This window comes from Procambarus clarkii, chromosome 43 (genome assembly GCF_040958095.1).
Source record: "Procambarus clarkii isolate CNS0578487 chromosome 43, FALCON_Pclarkii_2.0, whole genome shotgun sequence".
In the NCBI taxonomy this organism is placed as follows: domain Eukaryota; kingdom Metazoa; phylum Arthropoda; class Malacostraca; order Decapoda; family Cambaridae; genus Procambarus; species Procambarus clarkii.
In genome coordinates this window covers 16,212,939-16,234,380 of record NC_091192.1, presented here as the reverse complement: position 1 = coordinate 16,234,380, position 21,442 = coordinate 16,212,939, and the positions used below count along the sequence as shown (strand labels likewise).

General features: G+C 47.4%; 1 protein-coding gene across 1 annotated transcript in view; it reads left to right on the top strand.

The window, feature by feature from the left end:
- The window catches only part of Top3alpha (topoisomerase 3-alpha), a 134,849-nt gene that overhangs the window by 107,015 nt on the left and 6,392 nt on the right, over positions 1–21,442 (top strand). Inside the window, exons 16-19 of the mRNA XM_069300071.1 lie at positions 4,960–5,394; positions 13,701–13,994; positions 14,258–14,324; positions 16,225–16,376. Coding sequence (XP_069156172.1) covers positions 4,960–5,394; positions 13,701–13,994; positions 14,258–14,324; positions 16,225–16,376 — 948 coding nt within the window. The remainder of the gene's footprint in view (positions 1–4,959; positions 5,395–13,700; positions 13,995–14,257; positions 14,325–16,224; positions 16,377–21,442) is intronic.

The window sequence follows — 21,442 nt, the reverse complement described above, 5'->3', positions numbered from 1 at the left end:
TCTGGGGATGCGCTTGGGTTGATCCGGTTCCCCTCGTTCCCTGTTTCAGGGCTCGGCTCTCCCAGGTCGTCCGCAGAGTTTTTCAGTTTTCTATCCTGCGGTCTGCCCTTGCGCCTGTACTGTTCGGACATTTGCAGATTTTGCTGCTATGTTGGTAACCTCTAGGGCTCATTTCGGGCACAGGGATTTGAGGGTCGCACAGGTTCTTGGCCGCCCATTCTTTATGTGCGTCTGCTCCTGTGCGTTCTTGTTGCCTCGGGTCGCAGGTTGCAGCCTGTTGTCTCGGCTTTGCGCTGCGGAGTTTGTGGCGGCCGCCTCCCGGGTTAGCCCTTTCTTTTCCTTCTCTCTGGGTATGAAGCTCCAGGGAGCCATAGGGGCTCCCCACAGAAAACCAGCGTTGAATGTGATGAAGCGCCATTTTCTGGGTGAGCCCCAGAGGCTCCCTGGCAACCCTCCCTCCTACCGGTTGGCGATTTTTTCGCGTTGGTTGAAGCTTAGCTTCCGAACTGATGCTAGGCAGCCGGCACGGTAGTTCCGGGGCTCCCCCCTTCCCCTCTCGAGGCGGGGAGGGCTGCGTGGAGAATCGGCGCTGCAGTAAAGTGTGATGTTTGCTTGTTTCCTTGGGATTGTAGGGAGTTTCTACCTCTCTGTTCGTTTTTTTTTTTTTTTAGTTTTTTACCATTTGGGGTTTGTTTTGTTATGCCTACCTTTCTGGGTGCCTAACCCCGGTCAATGGCAGATAAGAAAAACCCCACCCACATGGGGGTTTTCCGGGGCTATTGCTCCCTGAAACCTCTCTAAAGGGACCAAGTTCTGGCGCTGGTCCCTGGTAGGTCTGGACTCCTTAGCTAATGTCCCGGTCTAATATAACATACATTAGCCCAATAAGCTCCAGGGAGCCTCCAGGGCTCATCCAGAAAATGTCATTTCATTACATTCAACGCTGGTTTTTTCCACTTTGTCTCGAGACACCTCTATGTTCTCTGTGGTGGTCTCTGAAATTTGCATTATATCTGGTTCTCTGAAAACCTCATTTTGCACGAACATACTTTGCAACTGTTCATTTAGTGTTTTGCGCATTTCTTTTTCATTTTCTGTTAATCTGTTCCCCATTCTCAGTCTCTGGATTTTATCATTTTCATGCAGCTTGCTTTTAGTGAATTTATAGAAAAGTGTATGTAGAATTCATTCTGCCAGTTCCATTACCTTGCATATTTTCCTGCTGGTTACCTTTTCTGGGAGGCCATTTTCCTGTTCACAACTTTCTATAGTGTTCTGTGCATTTCACATAAAATTGTGGGCAGTAAAAGTCATACATTTCTTTCTTTCAAGTGAGGTTTTGCACATGTCAGATGGAAATTACCAGCATGTTGGTCCAAAACTACATTTCCTTTCCTAAGTAAATATAAGCATTTCCTGGGATGGGGGTTAACTGCATTCTGTTTCCTTTCTATTTCCAGTATGTCTACAGTATATCTGCAAAATCCCCTGGCATAATATTTGCACATGTTTGCCTTGTCAGTCTGTCTGTCTCTTGTCAAGTTTTGTAGGGATGTCTGCACTGTTTGACCTGTCTCTTACTCTGTTTCTTTTTGCTGTCATTGTTATCTATATGTATTGATGATCTGTTGCAGAGAGGGTATCTGTATGATGTGTTGCAGAGAGGGTATCTGTATGACGTGTTGCAGAGAGGGTATCTGTATGACGTGTTGCAGAGGGTATCTGTATGATGTGTTGCAGAGAGGGTATCTGTATGATGTGTTGCAGAGAGGGTATCTGTATGATGTGTTGCAGAGAGGGTATCTGTATGACGTGTTGCAGAGAGGGTATCTGTATGACGTGTTGCAGAGGGTATCTGTATGATGTGTTGCAGAGAGGGTATCTGTATGATGTGTTGCAGAGAGGGTATCTGTATGATGTGTTGCAGAGAGGGTATCTGTATGATGTGTTGCAGAGGGTATCTGTATGATGTGTTGCAGAGAGGGTATCTGTATGATGTGTTGCAGAGAGGGTATCTGTATGATGTGTTGCAGAGGGTATCTGTATGATGTGTTGCAGAGAGGGTATCTGTATGATGTGTTGCAGAGAGGGTATCTGTATGATGTGTTGCAGAGAGGGTATCTGTATGATGTGTTGCAGAGAGGGTATCTGTATGATGTGTTGCAGAGGGTATCTGTATGATGTGTTGCAGAGAGGGTATCTGTATGATGTGTTGCAGAGAGGGTATCTGTATGATGTGTTGCAGAGAGGGTATCTGTATGACGTGTTGTAGAGATGGTATCTGTATGACGTGTTGCAGAGAGGGTATCTGTATGATGTGTTGCAGAGAGGGTATCTGTATGATGTGTTGCAGAGAGGGTATCTGTATGATGTGTTGCAGAGAGGGTATCTGTATGATGTGTTGCAGAGGGTATCTATATGATGTGTTGCAGAGAGGGTATCTGTATGATGTGTTGCAGAGAGGGTATCTGTATGATGTGTTGCAGAGAGGGTATCTGTATGATGTGTTGCAGAGAGGGTATCTGTTTGATGTGTTGCAGAGAGGGTATCTGTATGATGTGTTGCAGAGAGGGTATCTGTATGATGTGTTGCAGAGGGTATCTGTATGATGTGTTGCAGAGAGGGTATCTGTATGATGTGTTGCAGAGAGGGTATCTGTATGATGTGTTGCAGAGGGTATCTGTATGATGTGTTGCAGAGAGGGTATCTGTATGATGTGTTGCAGAGAGGGTATCTGTATGACGTGTTGCAGAGAGGGTATCTGTATGACGTGTTGCAGAGGGTATCTGTATGATGTGTTGCAGAGAGGGTATCTGTATGATGTGTTGCAGACAGGGTATCTGTATGATGTGTTGCAGAGAGGGTATCTGTATGATGTGTTGCAGAGGGTATCTGTATGATGTGTTGCAGAGAGGGTATCTGTATGATGTGTTGCAGAGAGGGTATCTGTATGATGTGTTGCAGAGAGGGTATCTGTATGATGTGTTGCAGAGGGTATCTGTATGATGTGTTGCAGAGAGGGTATCTGTATGATGTGTTGCAGAGAGGGTATCTGTATGACGTGTTGCAGAGAGGGTATCTGTATGATGTGTTGCAGAGAGGGTATCTGTATGATGTGTTGCAGAGGGTATCTGTATGATGTGTTGCAGAGAGGGTATCTGTATGATGTGTTGCAGAGGGTATCTGTATGATGTGGTGCAGAGAGGGTATCTGTATGATGTGTTGCAGAGGGTATCTGTATGATGTGTTGCAGAGAGGGTATCTGTATGACGTGTTGCAGAGATGGTATCTGTATGACGTGTTGCAGAGAGGGTATCTGCATGACGTGTTGCAGAGAGGGTATCTGTATGACGTGTTGCAGAGGGTATCTGTATGACGTGTTGCAGAGAGGGTATCTGTATGACGTGTTGCAGAGAGGGTATCTGTATGATGTGTTGCAGAGATGGTATCTGTATGATGTGTTGCAGAGATGATATCTGTATGATGTGTTGCAGAGATGGTATCTGTATGATGTGTTGCAGAGAGGGTATCTGTATGATGTGTTGCAGAGAGGGTATCTGTATGATGTGTTGCAGAGATGGTATCTGTATGATGTGTTGCAGAGAGGGTATCTGTATGACGTGTTGCAGAGAGGGTATCTGTATGATGTGTTGCAGAGAGGGTATCTGTATGATGTGTTGCAGAGGGTATCTGTATGATGTGTTGCAGAGAGGGTATCTGTATGACGTGTTGCAGAGAGGGTATCTGTATGACGTGTTGCAGAGAGGGTATCTGTATGATGTGTTGCAGAGGGTATCTGTATGATGTGTTGCAGAGAGGGTATCTGTATGACATGTTGCAGAGAGGGTATCTGTATGATGTGTTGCAGAGAGGGTATCTGTATGATGTGCTGCAGAGAGGGTATCTGTATGATGTGTTGCAGAGAGGGTATCTGTATGATGTGTTGCAGAGAGGGTATCTGTATGATGTGTTGCAGAGGGTATCTGTATGATGTGTTGCAGAGAGGGTATCTGTATGATGTGTTGCAGAGAGGGTATCTGTATGATGTGTTGCAGAGAGGGTATCTGTATGATGTGTTGCAGAGAGGGTATCTGTATGATGTGTTGCAGAGAGGGTATCTGTATGATGTGTTGCAGAGAGGGTATCTGTATGATGTGTTGCAGAGAGGGTATCTGTATGATGTGTTGCAGAGAGGGTATCTGTATGACGTGTTGCAGAGAGGGTATCTGTATGATGTGTTGCAGAGAGGGTATCTGTATGATGTGTTGCAGAGATGGTATCTGTATGATGTGTTGCAGAGATGGTATCTGTATGATGTGTTGCAGAGAGGGTATCTGTATGATGTGTTGCAGAGATGGTATCTGTATGATGTGTTGCAGAGAGGGTATCTGTATGACGTGTTGCAGAGATGGTATCTGTATGATGTGTTGCAGAGAGGGTATCTGTATGATGTTGCAGAGAGGGTATCTGTATGATGTGTTGCAGAGAGGGTATCTGTATCATGTTTTGCAGAGAGGGTATCTGTATGATGTGTTGCAGAGAGGGTATCTGTATGATGTGTTGCAGAGAGGGTATCTATGATATGTTGCAGAGAGGGTATCTGTATGATATGTTGCAGAGAGGGTATCTGTATGATGTGTTGCAGAGAGGGTATCTATAATGTTTTGCAGAGAGGGTATCTATAATGTTTTGCAGAGAGGGTATCTGTATGATGTGTTGCAGAGAGGGCATCTGTATGATGTGTTGCAGAGATGGTATCTGTATGATGTGTTGCAGAGAGGGTATCTATAATGTTTTGCAGAGAGGGTATCTGTATGATGTGTTGTGGAGAGGTTATCTATATGATATATGTTGCAGAGAGGTATTTGTAAGATGCTCTGTTACAAAGGTATTGTACAGCATAATATTTGTGGCAAAACAAAACATAAAAGGGAAAATGTGATTGGTTTATCTTTATAGGAAGTGGGCAGTCACACCAGAACAGATCTTCGAATGCTTCGACGGACAGTGGCTACTCCTCTGCTTCCATGTCCACTATTTCTAACTCTAATCAGCAAAGAATCATCTTTAGTCAACAAAGAGGCAACACTTCCAGTGCACATTCAAACAGGACCACCAATACTCATAACAACAATAGCAACAGAAATGGGAGCCTAAGTTTCAGCACAGCAAACAGAGACTCTGGCGTGCGTGGAAGAGGACACAGTAATGCTTCAAACAGCGAGAGTGGAAGAAGTACCCGGGACTCTGGCTTCTCCGCTTTTGGGTCTTCACAGTCAACTCCCCGTTTATCGTGGAATGGTAATAGAAGTGAGAATCAAGCGAATGCAATCGTTTGCAACTGCAACGAAGATGCCATTATTCTCACTGTTCGGAAAGAAGGCCCAAATACAGGTGAGTATTTATACACGATTTGTAGTTTATGCCAAGAGGTGATATGAAGGATGTCGAACAGTAGCAGACATTTGGGATGTCATTTCTGGGGGAAGCCCCTTGTGGGTCCCTGAAGCTACTACACTGATACAGTCCCATACTACTAGGTGCCATTAGTAGTGAAGTTCCTATTGGCCTACCAGGGACCATGAGCTAGAACTCTGTGACTGATGACACCTAGTAATATGGCACTGTATGAGTGTAGTAGCTTCAGAGAGCCACTGGGGCTCACCCAGTAATTGATGTTTCTTTACATTCAATGCTTCTTTTCTGTGGGGAGCCTCCCTTCGGCTCCCTGGAGCTATCAGAATGATATACAATATATTAGTCTGGGGCATCAGTCAATTGGAGTTCAGCCTACTGGGGACCACAACCCAGAACCTGCCCCCCCCCCCCCCTCAGAGAGGCACAGGGAGCAATGACCTATGGCAACGCCCCATGTGGTTAGGAGCATTCCATGTCTACCATCAACTGGGGTTAGGCACCCAGAAAGGTAGGCATAACAGAATGGACCCCACTTGGTAAGAAACTGCAACCGAAGGCCAAACAGTGAGGCAGAACTCCCCAAAGTCTAAAGAAACAAGCAAACAAGCAAATCTCATACACTGCCACCACGCTGCTCGTCCGCGCAGCCCTCCATCCCCTCCCCGGTAGGGGGAGGAGGGAGCAACCTGTCCTCTTAAAAAGAACGTCGCTTTTGGCCATTTGCCCATATGGCCGAATATGGACGTAATTTGAACATGAAAAAAAATGAAAATAAATTTGGGAATTTTTTTTTCAACAACAGTAAGTTAACACTTTCGCCCGGGCATGACGCAGCATTGCGTCATCCGTTTACTGGTGGTAATGCCGGGGATGACGCAGCATTGCGTCATCCACTTTAAATAATCGCCAAAAATCAGGTTTTTATCCTATTTTTTTGGGACTGGTTTTAAAATGCGCGCCGATGTCTTCCCATTTTCTTTGTTGAGCCTCGTGGCCCTCAGGCGGCTTGACACACGCTGTGGGCCCATTGTTTTCGCTCCACTGTTGTGACCAATGTTGCCTCCCCTCACATCTCAAACGTGTGAACATTTCGGCTATTTTCCGTGGCTATATTTCTTACTGCGGCTTTAGAAACTATCTACGCTTACTCCACGATGGATAGTGATCATGAACAAGGCCCTTCCAGGAAGAAAATTGCGAAAGAAAGGCTTGAAAAGGGCGGGAATTGGGAGTGTAAGTGTAGCTAGAAGGCATCTGAGCTCTCACTTGCGGCTAACGCGTGGCCCGTCTTCAACTCGTCGGCGGTTGGAGCGTGACCAGGTTTTTTATTTTATATGCTAATGTTCCTATAGAGAATTCTATTGCGAACCCATTGAGACCAAAATGAAAGACCTAGGACGAAAATTGAGGTGACCAGAGTGAAAATAGTGAAAACATTTTATCGCGTTTGCGTGCTCCTGGGTAACTCGTTCGCACTTTCTCTGTTTGCTGCGGGTAATTAGCCGGGCTTTTGGAGTTTATATGCATTTAGTGCTGTAGAGAATTTTATTGCGAACACAATGATACAAAATTTAATCTCGTAGGACGAGAATTAAGGTGACAAAGTTGAAGAGAGTATACACTTTTCAGAATTTATGCGCGCTCCCGTGACACCCTGGGTCCCATATCGCACAGTTGAGGGGTGGTGGGCGGGGTGCGCGAAAGTGTTAAGGTTGTCTGATAGGTTAGGTGGGCAGGAAATTCTCATAAAGTTTCAAAACCGTATGAAAAACGTTAATGGAAAGTTTTCTCTTCTAAACTTGCCGAGTAAGCCGGATGACTCAAACAGAAAACGAAACAGTATGTCACTTTTGTGAGTCGATTTCATTTCAAATTATGTCCAAATTTGGCCATAGCGTGCATACGAGCCAAAAGTGACGTTATTTTTAAGAGGACAGGTTGGAGGGAGACCCGGACCCCCTGCACCAGCTACTCACACCTCTAGTTTGTTGGATGATGCGATCTGTGGCGAATGTCAACTCTTACCTCAATTTCTTGGCAGTCTTTGTGCCTTTGTGGTGTTTTCTGCTCCTTGTGGTGCAGTGGCCAGGTATAACTGCAGAGTACTAGGGCTGCATGCACTTAGGGTTATCTTCCCTAGGCGCCCTATAAGTGCTGCCCTTGGGTTCTAAGGTTACCTTCCATAGAGCCCTCGGGATTCCACTTCCGTAGGGGTTCTTAATGCTCGGTATTTACCCTGCTCTTGGGACCAGCTGGGGTCTCATGACCTTTGTTTGACCTTGGGTAAGAAGTGGTGGTGTTGCTGGTTGGGGCGCAAGATACTGTGCTGCCTGCTGACCTACACGGCGGCGGTCTTCTTGTTCCTTCTGGCGGTGGTGTACTTTTGCAAGGGTTTTCTTTTATGTTTGTTTTCATTGCCAGGTGGTGGTCTGCCTTCTTTGGTTATTAGTTCACATAGGGTACATTGACGGCCCTCCTCTAGGCCCCCCGTGCTTGTACACATCACAGGGGTCCAGTTCTTAGCTCATTCCATTGCTAGCTTTTGGATTTAACCGACTAGCAGTACCTTGCCTGGACTTCCCATAGACGACATTCCTACGGTCCCTGGAAATCCCCGTCGGGGCTCAGTTGACCGAATGATGTGTCCTCTGAGTTCCACCTCGCCTTGTGCAAGTTTGAAGGTTGTTCTGTGCCCTTGTCTCAGGGTGATAGTCACCAGTTTTGTCATGCTGCCTGTTGAGTCAATGACGCCTTTAATCCAGAGTCTTGTGAGACATGTTCTCTGCTCGTGCTCCAGTTTATCCATTCTATTGCCACTGAGGTTCGGGTACAGGCAGCATTGGTGTTCCATGCCACATTTATGTTGCTGCAAACCACTAGGCTGGTTGCTCACTCAGATGCCCCAGAGCTGCCCCGTTTTTCTGGGGTGGGGGGGGGGGAGCCCCTTCGGCTCCACAGAGTTTACTAGGCTGATATGGTAATGTCAGACTTTGGCATCAGTCATGTGTACGGAGTTCTGTGGGCCTACCGGGGACCACGAGCCAGAACCTGGCCCCCTCATGGGGGAGCAATGGCCTATAGGAACCTCCATGTGGTTGGAAGCATTCTATGTCTGCCATTGACTGGGTCAGGCACTCAGAAAGGTAAACATCCCAAAACAAACCCCTATTCTGGTGACAATATTGCTACCAAAAGATGATTAACTGGATAGAACTTGCCTAAAAGAAACGAGCAAATGAGCATGATGTCACACACCACCGCGTTGCTGTTTGCACAGCTCCGCTCCCTCTCCCTGGGAGGGGGAAAAGGGAGCCCCAGTCTCCCCGCGCCGACTATCAACCCATCAGCTCTCAGGCTTATGCTAGAGGCGGAGGTCGTGTGCTTGGCTCCAGCTTTTCCAGCACTGTGCTTTGAGTATGGCAACTGTCTTCTGGGGGTGCGAGAGTCAGGAGTTATTCTTCAGTACTCGGGCTGCATGCGCCTAGGGTTATTGTCCCTAGGTGCCCTGTAAGTACTGTACTGCCCTTGGGGCTTGGTGTTGCCTTCCACAAGTTCCTCGGGGTCTGCCCCTGCTAGGCCGTATTACTGCTCAGTTTTGGCTGCCCTTTGGGTGCTGTGCTGGGGGTTTTGTCTTCCTTGTTTACCTTAGAGTAAGAGGCAGTTTGCACTGGTGGGGCGCAGGATATTGCGCAGCTTATTTTCACCACTTAAAGCTACCGGCTCTGTCCTTGGGGCACATTGTCCTTTTGGGGTTTTTTTTTTCGCCTTGTAATGGGGTCTGCCTTGCTTCCCCCTTTTCTGGGGGGAGCACCATCTGGTTCCCGGAGCTATCCAGGCTGAATGGATATGTATAACTTTCTGGCATCAGTCAATGCATGGAGTTCTTGCCTACCAGGGACCACGAGCCAGAACCTGGCCCCCCCTCTAGAGAGGCACGAGGAGCAATGGCCTATAGAGACCCCCCTTATGATTGGGAGCATTCTATGTCTGCCATCGACTGGGACAGGCACCCAAAAAGGTAGGCGCCCCAAAACAAACCCCTATCCTGGTAAACTATTGCGACCGAAGACCGAACAGATAGACAGAACTCCCCAAACGAAAATTAGCCCTCATGACGTCATCATGTCTCCGCGCCGCTGTCTGCGCAACCCCCCCCCCCCTCCCCGAGAGGGGGAAGGGGGGAGCCCCAGACCCCACCGTCGGCGACCCAACCATCAGTTCTCAGGCTGATGGGATCTGGTGTGGTCGTGCCTCTGGCTCCTGTTTGCAGTTGCAGTTCTGTTCCTGGTGGTGTGAGCTGTCCCTTCCTGTTACGAACCCGGATCCAGCGTCCGAGCCTGGAGCAGTGACAACCACGCCATCTGTGGGTCAGCTCCCGAAACCCCCGCCAAACGGACGACGACACCTGGTGAGGACAGCGTGTACTGGCCTCGAGGACCAGTTTCCAGTCTGGTTCCGCGCTCAACACCGCCGCTCCTGACCTCTGGTGAGGTGGTGCTCCGACGACAGCGCCATCTATGGACTGGATACGTCAGGTGTTTGTGCCCGAGCCCGTAAGTGAGGTGTATTAGTGTCCCGGTTATTGATGACGTGTCTGCTTACAGAGCCGACCTGGGACCACTGTGATGGAAGTGGAGTCAGTCTACCCGAGGCAGCCAGTCTCCATACCTTGAACCTTGCTGCAGCTGTTGTGACGTCGTCCCCCCCGGAAGAACACTGTGGTGTGTTAGCCTGCCAGTGGAGTGGCAGTAAAAGGATTTACCCGGGACCGACTGTTGGAGACGATCATCCACTGGGATACTGAAGACAGGAGAGTGACTTGTGGTGTCACACAAAGCTCCTGTCTAGGGCGTTCCCCTTTTATCGTCCGTGGAGTGGCCGTACCAGCCTTGTGGGCTCAGAACCTGCCAGCAGACCAGCTGGACGTGTGGTTGACGGCCTCCACGGCGGTGCCCCCAGTGGACCCGTGTTTTGGCTGACCTGTGGCCAGGGTAGGCTCAACTTCTTTGGAGAATTAATTGTGAGGCCACGAAGAGAGCACCAAGGATTCGGCACCAAGAGTTGTGGCACCAGCGTCTTCAGCAGAAGACAACGATTATGGATTAATCCCCTTGTATAGTGTTAATACCCCTCCCCCTTGTGCACTCTTTTATTATATATATTTAATCGGTGATGGTGAAAATTATAATATTAAGTTCTTAGCTTTCTTTCCCTACTCCCTTTACGTTACTTGCGTCACGGATCTCATCCCTTGATAGCCACTACTGGCTTGGGAACGGATATCTATATCTGACTCTAACAACATCAGAGTGAGAACCCCGTTGCGTCCCGAGAGGGTCGTAACACTTCCGGTGGTGTGTGGGCCAGGAGTATTATTCCACGGTGCTTCGGCTGCATGCGCCTAGGGTTATCTTCCCTAGGTGCCCTGTAAGTACTGCCCTTGGGGCTTAGGGCTACCTTCCCTGGGTCGCCTTGGGGTCTACCTTCGCTGTGCTGTGTACTGCTCGGTACTTGGCCGCCCTTGGGGTCAGCTGGGGTTTTTTCTTGCCCTTGTTTGTCTCTGGGTAGGGGGATAGTTTTCATCACTGGCAGGGGCGCGGGGTACTGCACAGCTAGTTTTCACCATTAACAGCGGCCGGCTCTGTTCCGCCTGGGTACCTTGTCCTCTTGCGGGGTTTTTCTTTTGTTTTTGTTTTTTGCCTGGTGGGGGGTCTGCCTGTTTGGTCCCCCATCGCTATTCTTGGGGTTTGTCTCCAAATTGTCTACTTGGTGGTACTCCCCGCTTGGCCCCCGTGAGTGTTCACGTCCCGGGGGTTCAGCTATAGCAGTTTGTTGGTAGCTTTGGGTGCCGGTTCGCAGTACCCTGCCTGGGCTTCCCTTAGCGTGTTATCAAGGCTAAGGGCCCTGGAAAACCCCACGGGGGCTACGTGGTCCGATGGATGTGACCCCTGAGTCCCCCCTCACGTCCTGCGAGTTTGACGGTTGCTCTGTCCCCTTGTCTCAGGGGGACACTCACCGGTTTTTCTTCCGCCATGCTGCCTGTTGGGTCGGTTATTGTTTTGACCCAGAGTCGTGCGACATGTGTTGTCTGTACGTTCTCCAGTTCACCCAGGCTACTGCGCCTGATATGCAGGTGAGGGCAGCTGAGGCGTTGCATGCTCGCTTTAGGTTGCTGCAACGCGCTAGGTTGGTCGCTGCCCCGGATGCCCCGAGATTGCCCCGTTTTGGTTATAGGGACCCGGACTTTGGGGGTGGGGGTCGCTTCGGCTCTGGTTCCGTCTGCCCCTCAAGTCCTCCCCCTTCTGTTGCTCGTTCGGTCTCCCCCCCCCCTTGCTGCCAGCTCCTAAACGTCTGAGGGTTTCAGAGCCGGGGCTGGGTTTAGTCGGTTGTGAGACTTGGGCGGTCTCGGGGGTGTCCCCTTCTGGGGCAGTGGCGGAGACTCCCGCTCTCTGGGACTCCCACTGGGAAAATGTGGAGGCATTGAGTGCCGGGCCTGATCTGGGGCGTTGACCTCGGCTGGCATCAGCCACACTGTTGAAGCTGTTTGTGCCTTTACTCCGAGAGGCGGTGTCTGTTCTTTACCACGCGCCTCATGTGCCGCCAGGCCATGTTCGCTCACTCCTTGGACTCAACTTGGGCCCGGGCTCTTCAGCTTTTGTCGCTATTTTGTCCATTACTGTTTGAGAAGTCTGCTGTCATGCAATTTCTGCAAGCGGCTTACTTCTCCGGGGGAGCTGTTCTCGGGCCTCTCAAATGGATCGTGCCAGGGCTTGGGGTTCTTTTTGTCAAGGTAGGCCCTTGTTGCCAGTTTCAGAGCTGGCGTCTTCTTTGGAGCCAGTGTTATCTGGTCAACCCGATGCTCACTTTGCTCATCGGCTGGCCTCTCGTAAGGAGCATCGGCCCTTATGTGGTTTGCCCCGTTGATGGGGTGCTGGTGGGGGGGGGGGGGGAAGGCTCGCGCTGTTTGCTCACACCCAGTCCCACGATTTGTGGGCATTTCGGGTTGAATCCTCCGGCCTGTGGTGGCATTGGGCTGCTTCTTCTCCTGCAGGGGATTCGAGGCTGGCAGGGCAGACTTCTTCCCCTACGCTCCGTCGGGTCATTTTGAAGTGGGTGCGCTTGGGCGGTGTCAAAACAACCTCAGGTGGGTATCCCGCCTGTTTTCAGTACCAAAACAGGGCTGTGCGGATCTGAGGTTCATTCTGGACTTGTTTCATCTGAAACCCTGGATTCCTTGCCCCTCACTTTCGGATGACAACTCTGTCCCAGGTCCGGGTTCTTGGATGGGGTGTCTGGACTTCTGCAACAAATATTGGCACGTCCTGAGTCATCTGGGGTTCAGGGACTGGTTAGATTTCATTGTGGGGCATCAGGATTACCGCTTTCATTGCCTTTGGCTTGAATCTGGCACCTCGTTTATTCACGCGTCTTACCCGGGTCATGGTGACCCGTCTGCATCTGCTAGTGGGTTCCTTTCCCTCCTCCCCCTCCTGGGTGAGGGCTGCGTGGCAGCGGTGTATGACGTTTGCTTGTTTGCTTCTTTCTTGAGAATTTGAGGGAGGTATGCCTCTCTGTTTGGTCTTTGATTGCAATTTCTTCCCAAGTGGGGTCTGTTTTGTTATGGGTGCCTTTCTGGGTGCCTAACCCCGATCGATGGCAGAGAGGGAATGCTCCCAATCACATGGGGGTTTCCATGGACCATTGCTCCCGGTGCCTCTCTGAGGGGGCCAGGTTCTGGCTTGTGGTCCCCGATAGGCTGAACTCCAATTAACTGATGCCCCAGACTAATATATCGTATATCAGTCCATCAGTTCCAGGGAGCCTCCGGGGCTTACCCAGAAAATGGAGTTTTTGGAAAGTGTTTTTTGGTTTTTGGAAAACCATATAGAACTATAGAACAGCATGTTGACGAACAAACTATACAATTCATGTGATAGTGATAAAGTTAGTAATGAATTTGCACAAGGTTTTCCACGAAGTTATCCCTAACACAAATTGAGGGCTTTTTGTAATATCATTCAGTTCTGTATACATATTGGTATCTGTTTATGCTGGGATAAAGGTACGAGTGACTTCACCTTATAGTGTTCTGGTTGGAGATGAAGTAAGGCCAATAGTGTCATAACGTTTACTTACTCTATAGTCCAATTGAATGTTAAATTTTATTAAGATCAAGTTGGTTGTATCTTGAATTTGGATTATGGTTTGTTGATGTAATTCCATTTAGTAAATGTGAAGTACTTTATGCAGGAATATTCCGCTAAAATGTTTTGTACTTACAGGTCGACAGTTTTATAAATGTGCCAAGCCTCAGGGTACTGGGTGCAACTTCTTTCTCTGGGCGGATGATGGAGGCAACACCGACAGAGGAGACGATAACAGAGGGGATGGAGGAGGCTGGGGAGGTGGAGGAGGCGGTGGCGGAGGAGGAGGAGGCTGGGGAGGTGGAGGAGGAGGAGGTTGGGGAGGTGGAGGAGGAGGCGGCAGAGGTGGAAGTGGTAGCAGTGGAGTAAGAGGCAGGGGGAGAGGTGTTAGTCAAAATGTGTCTTCAGGGTGGAATGGAGCTTCCAATTCTGGTAAGAACACTTGAGCATTGACTCTAACCTTTCTAAGTTGCATTTCTTGACATATTTTTCAATATCATAGATTAATTACAGTAAATCATATAATTAACAGATATATTTGATTATATTTACACCAAGTATTTTTTAGTGATTGATATTTAGTAATAACCATTTCTTGTATGACAAATAGGTAATATCAGTTACAGAATAACACTGACTTATTTTGTATGAAAATTTGCAGGTTACAAAACATAAACCAAATTCGTACTTTGCAGATTTTGACGGCGGCGATACGTGGGATGACGGTAGCATTATCTGCAACTGCACTATTGCTGCCAAGAGGTTAGCTATAGCTCAACTTTGATTTATAGGACTCATATGTGTGTGGTGTCCCATGCAAAATATTTCCCTTCATACACTTGTCACTCTCTTGTTTGGAACAATATATATCATAGAAGGGAGGATTCTCTTTGAGTGTCCCCTCACTACTGTATATCATATGAAGCTTACACACTGGTGTAGTTTATGCCTCAAGGAGTGCACTTGGCCTCTTAAACCCACACTGACTTACCTGAATCCAGAACCAACTTCTGGCTCCATGTGGTGAGGGGTTAGCTTGAGAGAGATCAACCCAAAATCAAGAAAACCCAACCTGAAAGATTAGGCACAACTAAACGGGCCATTGCTTGAGGAAATCCATTACAATATGCCATTGTAAACAAGGCATATTGAACATTGGCACAAGTGTACAACACATATCTAACTGCTTGTTAGAGATAAGAGCTGGGACCAGAGAGCTACTGCTTATTTCACCTAATTGGTGTTTGCTATCCCTGGAACACAGTAGTTCCACTAGGAAACATTGCTTCATTTGTACTCCATTATTGTTTCTCACTTACCTAGTGAGAAACGTTACATCGCATGTTCCCACCCACCCACATCGCATGCTCTGTGTGGTAATTCACTCCAGCTGTGTGCCAGGGGTTATCTTTCCTGGTAGCCAGAGTGCTCCACTAGAGATACCTGCTCTGAGGAATTCGGGAGTCTTCCATTACATGTTGGCTCTTCTTGACTCGTCTTGCCTCCAGGTAACGCATGGGACTTGCCCTTCACAACAGGGCCGGCTGTTGAGGAGTTGGTGTAGTTAGCTGTGTGCTTGAGTATGCATAGTGCCTGGCCCTTATTCCTGTACATTTTGGTGACTTGTGCTTTGGTTGGGTGTGATTCTTCCTTATCTGTGGCTTAATACCCCATCCTGCACATGCAAATCAGGTTAGGATTAGGTGTGTGATTCACCAACATGCTCCTTGTGGATCTGGTATACTTGCCTGTTTGTATAATGGTGGTATCCAGTTCGTGTTGACCCATATGGTCTGTTTACCTCAACTTCACAGTTGGATGAGAAATCTTGGATTTTCAAACTGATTCAGTTCCAGATTTTGCTGCTTGCCTCTTTCAGGATAAAATTTGATGTTTTTGAACTCTGATGACCAATCCTGCATCCTCCATCATTCAGCCTGTTCGGTTCAGGTGTCTTTTCCAAACCCTGGTGTGTACCATTTATCACTGTTGAAGTCACTACTGTTGTTTGTGCAGTGCTTTATCAGGCCGCAGCCTTGTTGCATGAACATGTCTCACAATACAAGCTAGTCTCTTTGTGCCACTGTGCCTTGTGATACAGGCTACTGCAGCCCTTGCCTGATATGGCTGGTGATGAATTTCCTGTTCTTTATATGGAAATTTGAGCTCTAGTTTTTTTTATGCATGCCAAGTTTCAGTCTGCCTCCTCTTTTGCTTCTACTGTGGTAGTCAAGCAGCCAGTTTGTTGGGTGCCTGTTTTCTACAGACTTTCCCAGTAGCATGGGCTCCTAAGCAGCTTTGGCCAGAGGATCCAGAGTTATCAAGTGGCCGGCCAAAGCAGCACCTGGGGCTGCCCCCACCAGAGATTTTACATGGACATTGAAGCCTGCTATCCTTCCCATGTCCCCTTTGTTTCTGTAGAATGTGCCTGGGGGTTCTTCTTCAAGGGAATTGGAGACATCACAGGCTGGCAGGCAACCCATTATATTCTTTAGACAAGTGGCAGCTTGTCTGTAGGACACACACTTGACTCAAAGGAAGTCGCCCCAGGTTTATGCTCTGATTTATTGTTCTCATTTATAGAAATTGTCTGTATTTGGATATAATACAATTTAATGTTATTTTAAGTTTTTACATCATGGGTCTTAATCATTATTTACAGATTAACAGTGCAGAAGGAAGGGCCAAACAAAGGCAGAGAGTTCTACGTGTGCAGCAAGGATCGCAGTGAGCAGTGCCGCTTCTTTAAGTGGGCTGATGAAATATCAGAAAGTGACAGAGGAGGTGGCAGTGGAAGCAATGCATGGAGTAATGGTATGTCCTGGTTTAGTTCTGGAGGACTAGAAATCTTTGTAGCAAGGTAGGGCAAGGGGGTCAAATCTTCCAAAGGGACACATTGTACAGCTGGGAAAGCAAATTTGTTTACTTGGGAACAAGTCATCTGTTATTTGTGGAAAAATTGAGTAAACTAATATACAAAATTTCTCTCTAAATGAAAAGTGCAATTATCTTCATCTTACCCCATTTTCATTTTTACACAGTGTGAAACCATTACCCTAAGAGAAAAATAGGAGAGTAATATAGGGTATGATTACTAAGAATATTCAGAGGAAAAGACCTTTATTCTACACCAACCAACATCACATAATCAGTACCATCACACTCAAACAATTCCATTTTCTGTGGGGAGCTCTGGAGGCTTCCTGAAACTATCCAAAGTGACATGTGCTATATTAGTTTGGGGTCATCAGTCTCCACAGTCCTTTTGCCTACCAGGTACCATAAACCAGAACCTGGTCCCCTCAGAGAGGCACAAGGCCTATGAACACTTTACATTTAAAGTATGTCATAATTGCCATCGACTGGGAAAGCACCCAGAAAGATGGGCAAAACAAAACAGACCACAATCTGGTGAAAATTGCAACCTACGTCCAAAAAGAGCAAAACAACTCCCTCCATGAAGAAAACAAACAAGCAACACTTCATGCAATTAGCACTCCCACTCATTAGTACAACCTCCCACCCTCCCCAAAGGGGGGGGGGGGGATCTGTGGCTCCATTGGGTACTCAGCTTCCACCTGTATCTCCTGCATATACCACCCGTCTTGATTCCTCCATCCTTTTCTTCCCTTTCCGTTCCCCTGAGGAATTGTGGGTGGTGATCTTGTCTCCCGGTCTTGTGTTCCCGGGGCAGTCTTGTCTTGTGTACGTGACTGTGAAAATTGCTTTGTGGAGCTTTGTGGCCAGTGCTCACCAGTGGTGAGCACTGGCACACCTACTGGACTAGTCACAATAGGGGTTCCTGTATCTCTTTCCCTCGATCCCGGTATTGCTCTGGGTTCTGGATTGGCTCGAATCCTATCAGGGAAGGGTGATTTCCCCGGCTCCATGGTGCCGGTCCAGCCTTGGTTTCAGGCACTGCCTCTTTCAGCAGGTCGAGCCTGTGTGGTACCTTGCTGGTTCGCCTTACTGCTCCGCACTACGCATCTGGCATTTTTAACTCGTGTATCACCATTTGTATGGTGATCAGGTTGCTTCTTTGATGGTGTCCCACCTGCTTTCTTTGTCTCAGCGACAGTATGAAGTTTATTGGCGGACTTTCCACTATTTCCTTTCCCTTTCCTTTCGTAGGATTTCATTAGTGTCGGTTAAGGTTGTCTTGTCATTTCTCTCTTGGCTTTTTCTTGACCAGCATCTTATGACAAATACTGTCACTTCTTATCGTGAGCCATTGGTGGAGCCTCTGCAGCTTGCGTTTGAGGGGTATGTTACTTCTACTCTGTTCTGCATTTTTCATCTCCAGCCTGCCCATGCGTCGCCTGAACCGTCCCGGTCTTTGGACCGGGTTCTTTCTTTTCTCTCTCTTCTTCTCAGTTTGTTGTAACCCCTATGGTTTGTGACTGCTTTTGGAAAGCCTTGTTTTTGTTGGATTTGGCCTCAGGGGGTCGAGTTGGGAAGCTTCTTGCTCTTCACGGCACCAGAGGTTCTGTTCGTTTTGTCCTGGTGGTCATTTTGTTCATTTGCAGCCTTCTTTTCTGGTGAAGAATGAGATGATGAGCTTCCAGAGGGGCCCATTGGTTGTGGATGCTTGGTTGGTTCAGCCGGGGTTGCATCACATGTTGTGTCTGGTGGCGGCTTTATAGGGTGGTTTCCACCCTATAATGCAATAGATACAAGGGTGGGAGGTGGGGCATACATGCTTGATACTTGCTTATTGGGGTTCTGGGAGTTCTTCTACTCCCCAAGCAGCTAGTACTCGCATGACTTGTGAAAGTTTGGTCCACTAGGCTGTTGCTTGGAGCAGCCCACAGGCCCACATATCCATCACAGCCCAGTTGATCCGGCACTCCTTGGAGAAAATTATTTAGTGTTCTAAATAATGTCTAAAGATGTCTACAGTTATTTTGGCAATATTTCTTATACTCACTGGGAGGATGTTGAACAATCATGGAATTTTGATGTTTATACAGTGTTCTCCGATTGTGCTTATAGCACCCTGGCTCTTCACTGGTTATGATCTGCATTTTCTTCCATGTCGTTCATTCCAGTATACCTGTATTGTTATTTTACTGTGTAAATTTGGGACCTGGCCCTCCAGTATTTTCCATGTGTATATTATTTGATATCTCATGAGCAAGTTCTCACTCAGCTTACTCACTGTTAGATCAGTACTGATAGATAAGTACAACCGCTTCTTTATTTTTTTAGGGGGAGCCCCTTGTGACTTCCTGTAGCCTAGCATCACCGGTGAATGTTATCTACTAGGTGACATTAGTCGTGGAGTTTTCAGGCCTAACACAGAGACCAGAGCCAGAACCTGGTCCCTTCACAGAGGTGCAGGGAGGAGTGGCATTTATATATATTAAGTTATTCATGTGTGCCACCACCAAGAAAAGCACCCAGAAAGTCAATGAGACAAAACTAACCATAACTGACAATTTCATATACCTGCAGACTCTAAAACAGTCAAAGAACTTCCCCAAACTATGTAAACAAACGACTGAAAATGTTATGAACCGGCGCTTGCTTGTTCGCCCACCCTCCCCTTCGTTTAGGGGGAGGGTGGGGCAGCCCGCAGCTCACAGGCTCCTCCACCCTCAGTTCTCCTCTGATGTTTGTTGGGTGATCATGGTTGCTCTGGCCCCTGTACTCATCTAGTACTCGCCTAGTTGTGCTTGTGGATGTCGAGTTTCAGCTCTTTGGTATCGTCTCTCAACTGTCAACCACCTGGTGAATAGATTTCTGAGCCTACTGGGCTCTATCATATCTACATTTAAAACTGTGTATGGAGTCAGCCTCCACCACATCACTTCCTAACGCATTCCATTTGTTAACTACTTTGACACTGAAAATGTTCATTATAATGTCCCTGTGGCTCATTTGGGTACTAAGTTTCCACCTGTGTCCCCTTGTTTGTGTTCCACCCATGCTAAATAGTTTGTCTTTGTCCACCTTTTAAATTCCCGAGAATTTTATAGGTGGTGATCGTGTCTCCCCTTACTCTTCTGTCTTCCAGTTTTGTGAGGTTCCAGTAGTCTTTCCTCGTAGCTTATATCCCTCAGCTCAGCGACTAGCCTGGTGGCATACCTCTGAACTTTTTCTAACTTCATTTTGTGTTTAACTAGATGTGGACTCCAAGTTAGAGCCATATACTCCAGTATTGGTCTGACATATGAGGTGTACAAGGTTATGAATGATTCCTTACACAAGTTCCTGAAGTTCTTATGTTGGACAGCCGTGCATATGCCACTGATGATATCCTTTTGATGTGGGCTTCAGGGAAAAAGTCTGGCATGATATCAACCCCCCCCCCAGATCTTTCTCTCTTCTGGTGTTTCTTTTGGGTTTCTTTTTTTTGCCTTCGTGGCTATACCTTACACGTTTCAAGTGTGCATGAACTATGATTTTGTGCACTTGGAGCTTATCCGAGCCAACATGGCCAGGATAAGGGCCAGGCCTTATCCGGGCCAGGCCTTATCCGGGCCAGGCCAACATGGATTTCGAGCGGGAAGATCGTGCCTCTCACAGCTACTTGAGCACTACGACAAAGTCACTGAGGCATTAGAAGAAAAACAGAATGCTGATGTGATATACATGGACTTCGTAAGGGCTTTCGATAAATGTGACCATGGCGTGATAGCACACAAAATGAAGTCAATGAGAATAACCGGTAAAGTAGGACGCTGGATATTCAGTTTTCTGTCAAACAGGACTCGGCGAGTAACGATCAACCATATAAAATCTAGTCCAAGTGCACTTAAAAGCTCTGTACCTCAGGGTACAGTCCTTGCACCTCTGCTTTTCCTTATTCTCATATCAGATATAGACAAAAATATAAGTCACAGCTTCGTATCATCCTTTGCAGATGACACAAAAATCAGTATGAAAATTACCTCGACTGAAGACATTGAAAAACTTTAAGCTGATATTAATAAAGTTTTTGACTGGGCATCAGAAAATAACATGATGTTTAACAGTGATAAATTCCAGGTAGTCAGGTACGGTAAAAATGAGGACCTTAAACATAACACAGGGTATAAAACACAATCAAATGTACCCATAGTAGGAAAACAGCATGTAAAGGATTTGGGAATAATAATGTCTGACGACCTAACGTTTAGGGAGCATAACCAAGCAAATATTGCGACAGCCAGAAAAATGATAGGATGGATTACGAGAACTTTCAAATCCAGGAATCCCATCACAATGGTTGTACTCTTCAAGTCACTTGTGTTGTCCCGTCTTGAGTATTGCTCAGTACTCACTTCCCCCTTCAGAGCAGGAGAGATTGCTGAAATAGAGGGAATACAAAGAACATATATGGCACGCATAGACGCGATAAAGCACCTAAATTATTGGGATCGTCTCAAAGCCCTCCAAATGTACTCACTAGAAAGAAAACAAGAGAGATATCAAATAATATACACCCGGAAGATACTGGAGGGCTAAGTACCAAATCTACACAGTAAAATAACAACGTACTGGAGTGAACAATATGGAAGAAAATGCAGAATAGAACCAGTGAAGAGCAGAGGTGCCATAGGCACATTCAGAGAACACTGTATAAACATCAGAGGTCCGCGGTTGTTCAACGTCCTCCCAGCAAGTATAAGAAATATTGCCAGAACAACCGTGGACATCTTCAAGAGGAAACTAGATTTATTCCTCCAAGGAGTGCCGGACCAACCGGGCTGTGGTGGGTATGCGGGTCTGCGGGCCGCTCCAAGCAACAGCCTAGTGGACCAAACTCTCACAAGTCAAGCCTGGCCTCGGGCCGGTCTTGGGGAGTAGAAGAACTCCCAGAACCCCATCAACCAGGTATCAACCAGGAGCTGTATGTGTTTATGGTTGTCTTTGCTGTGTGCTTCCAGGGTTATCTT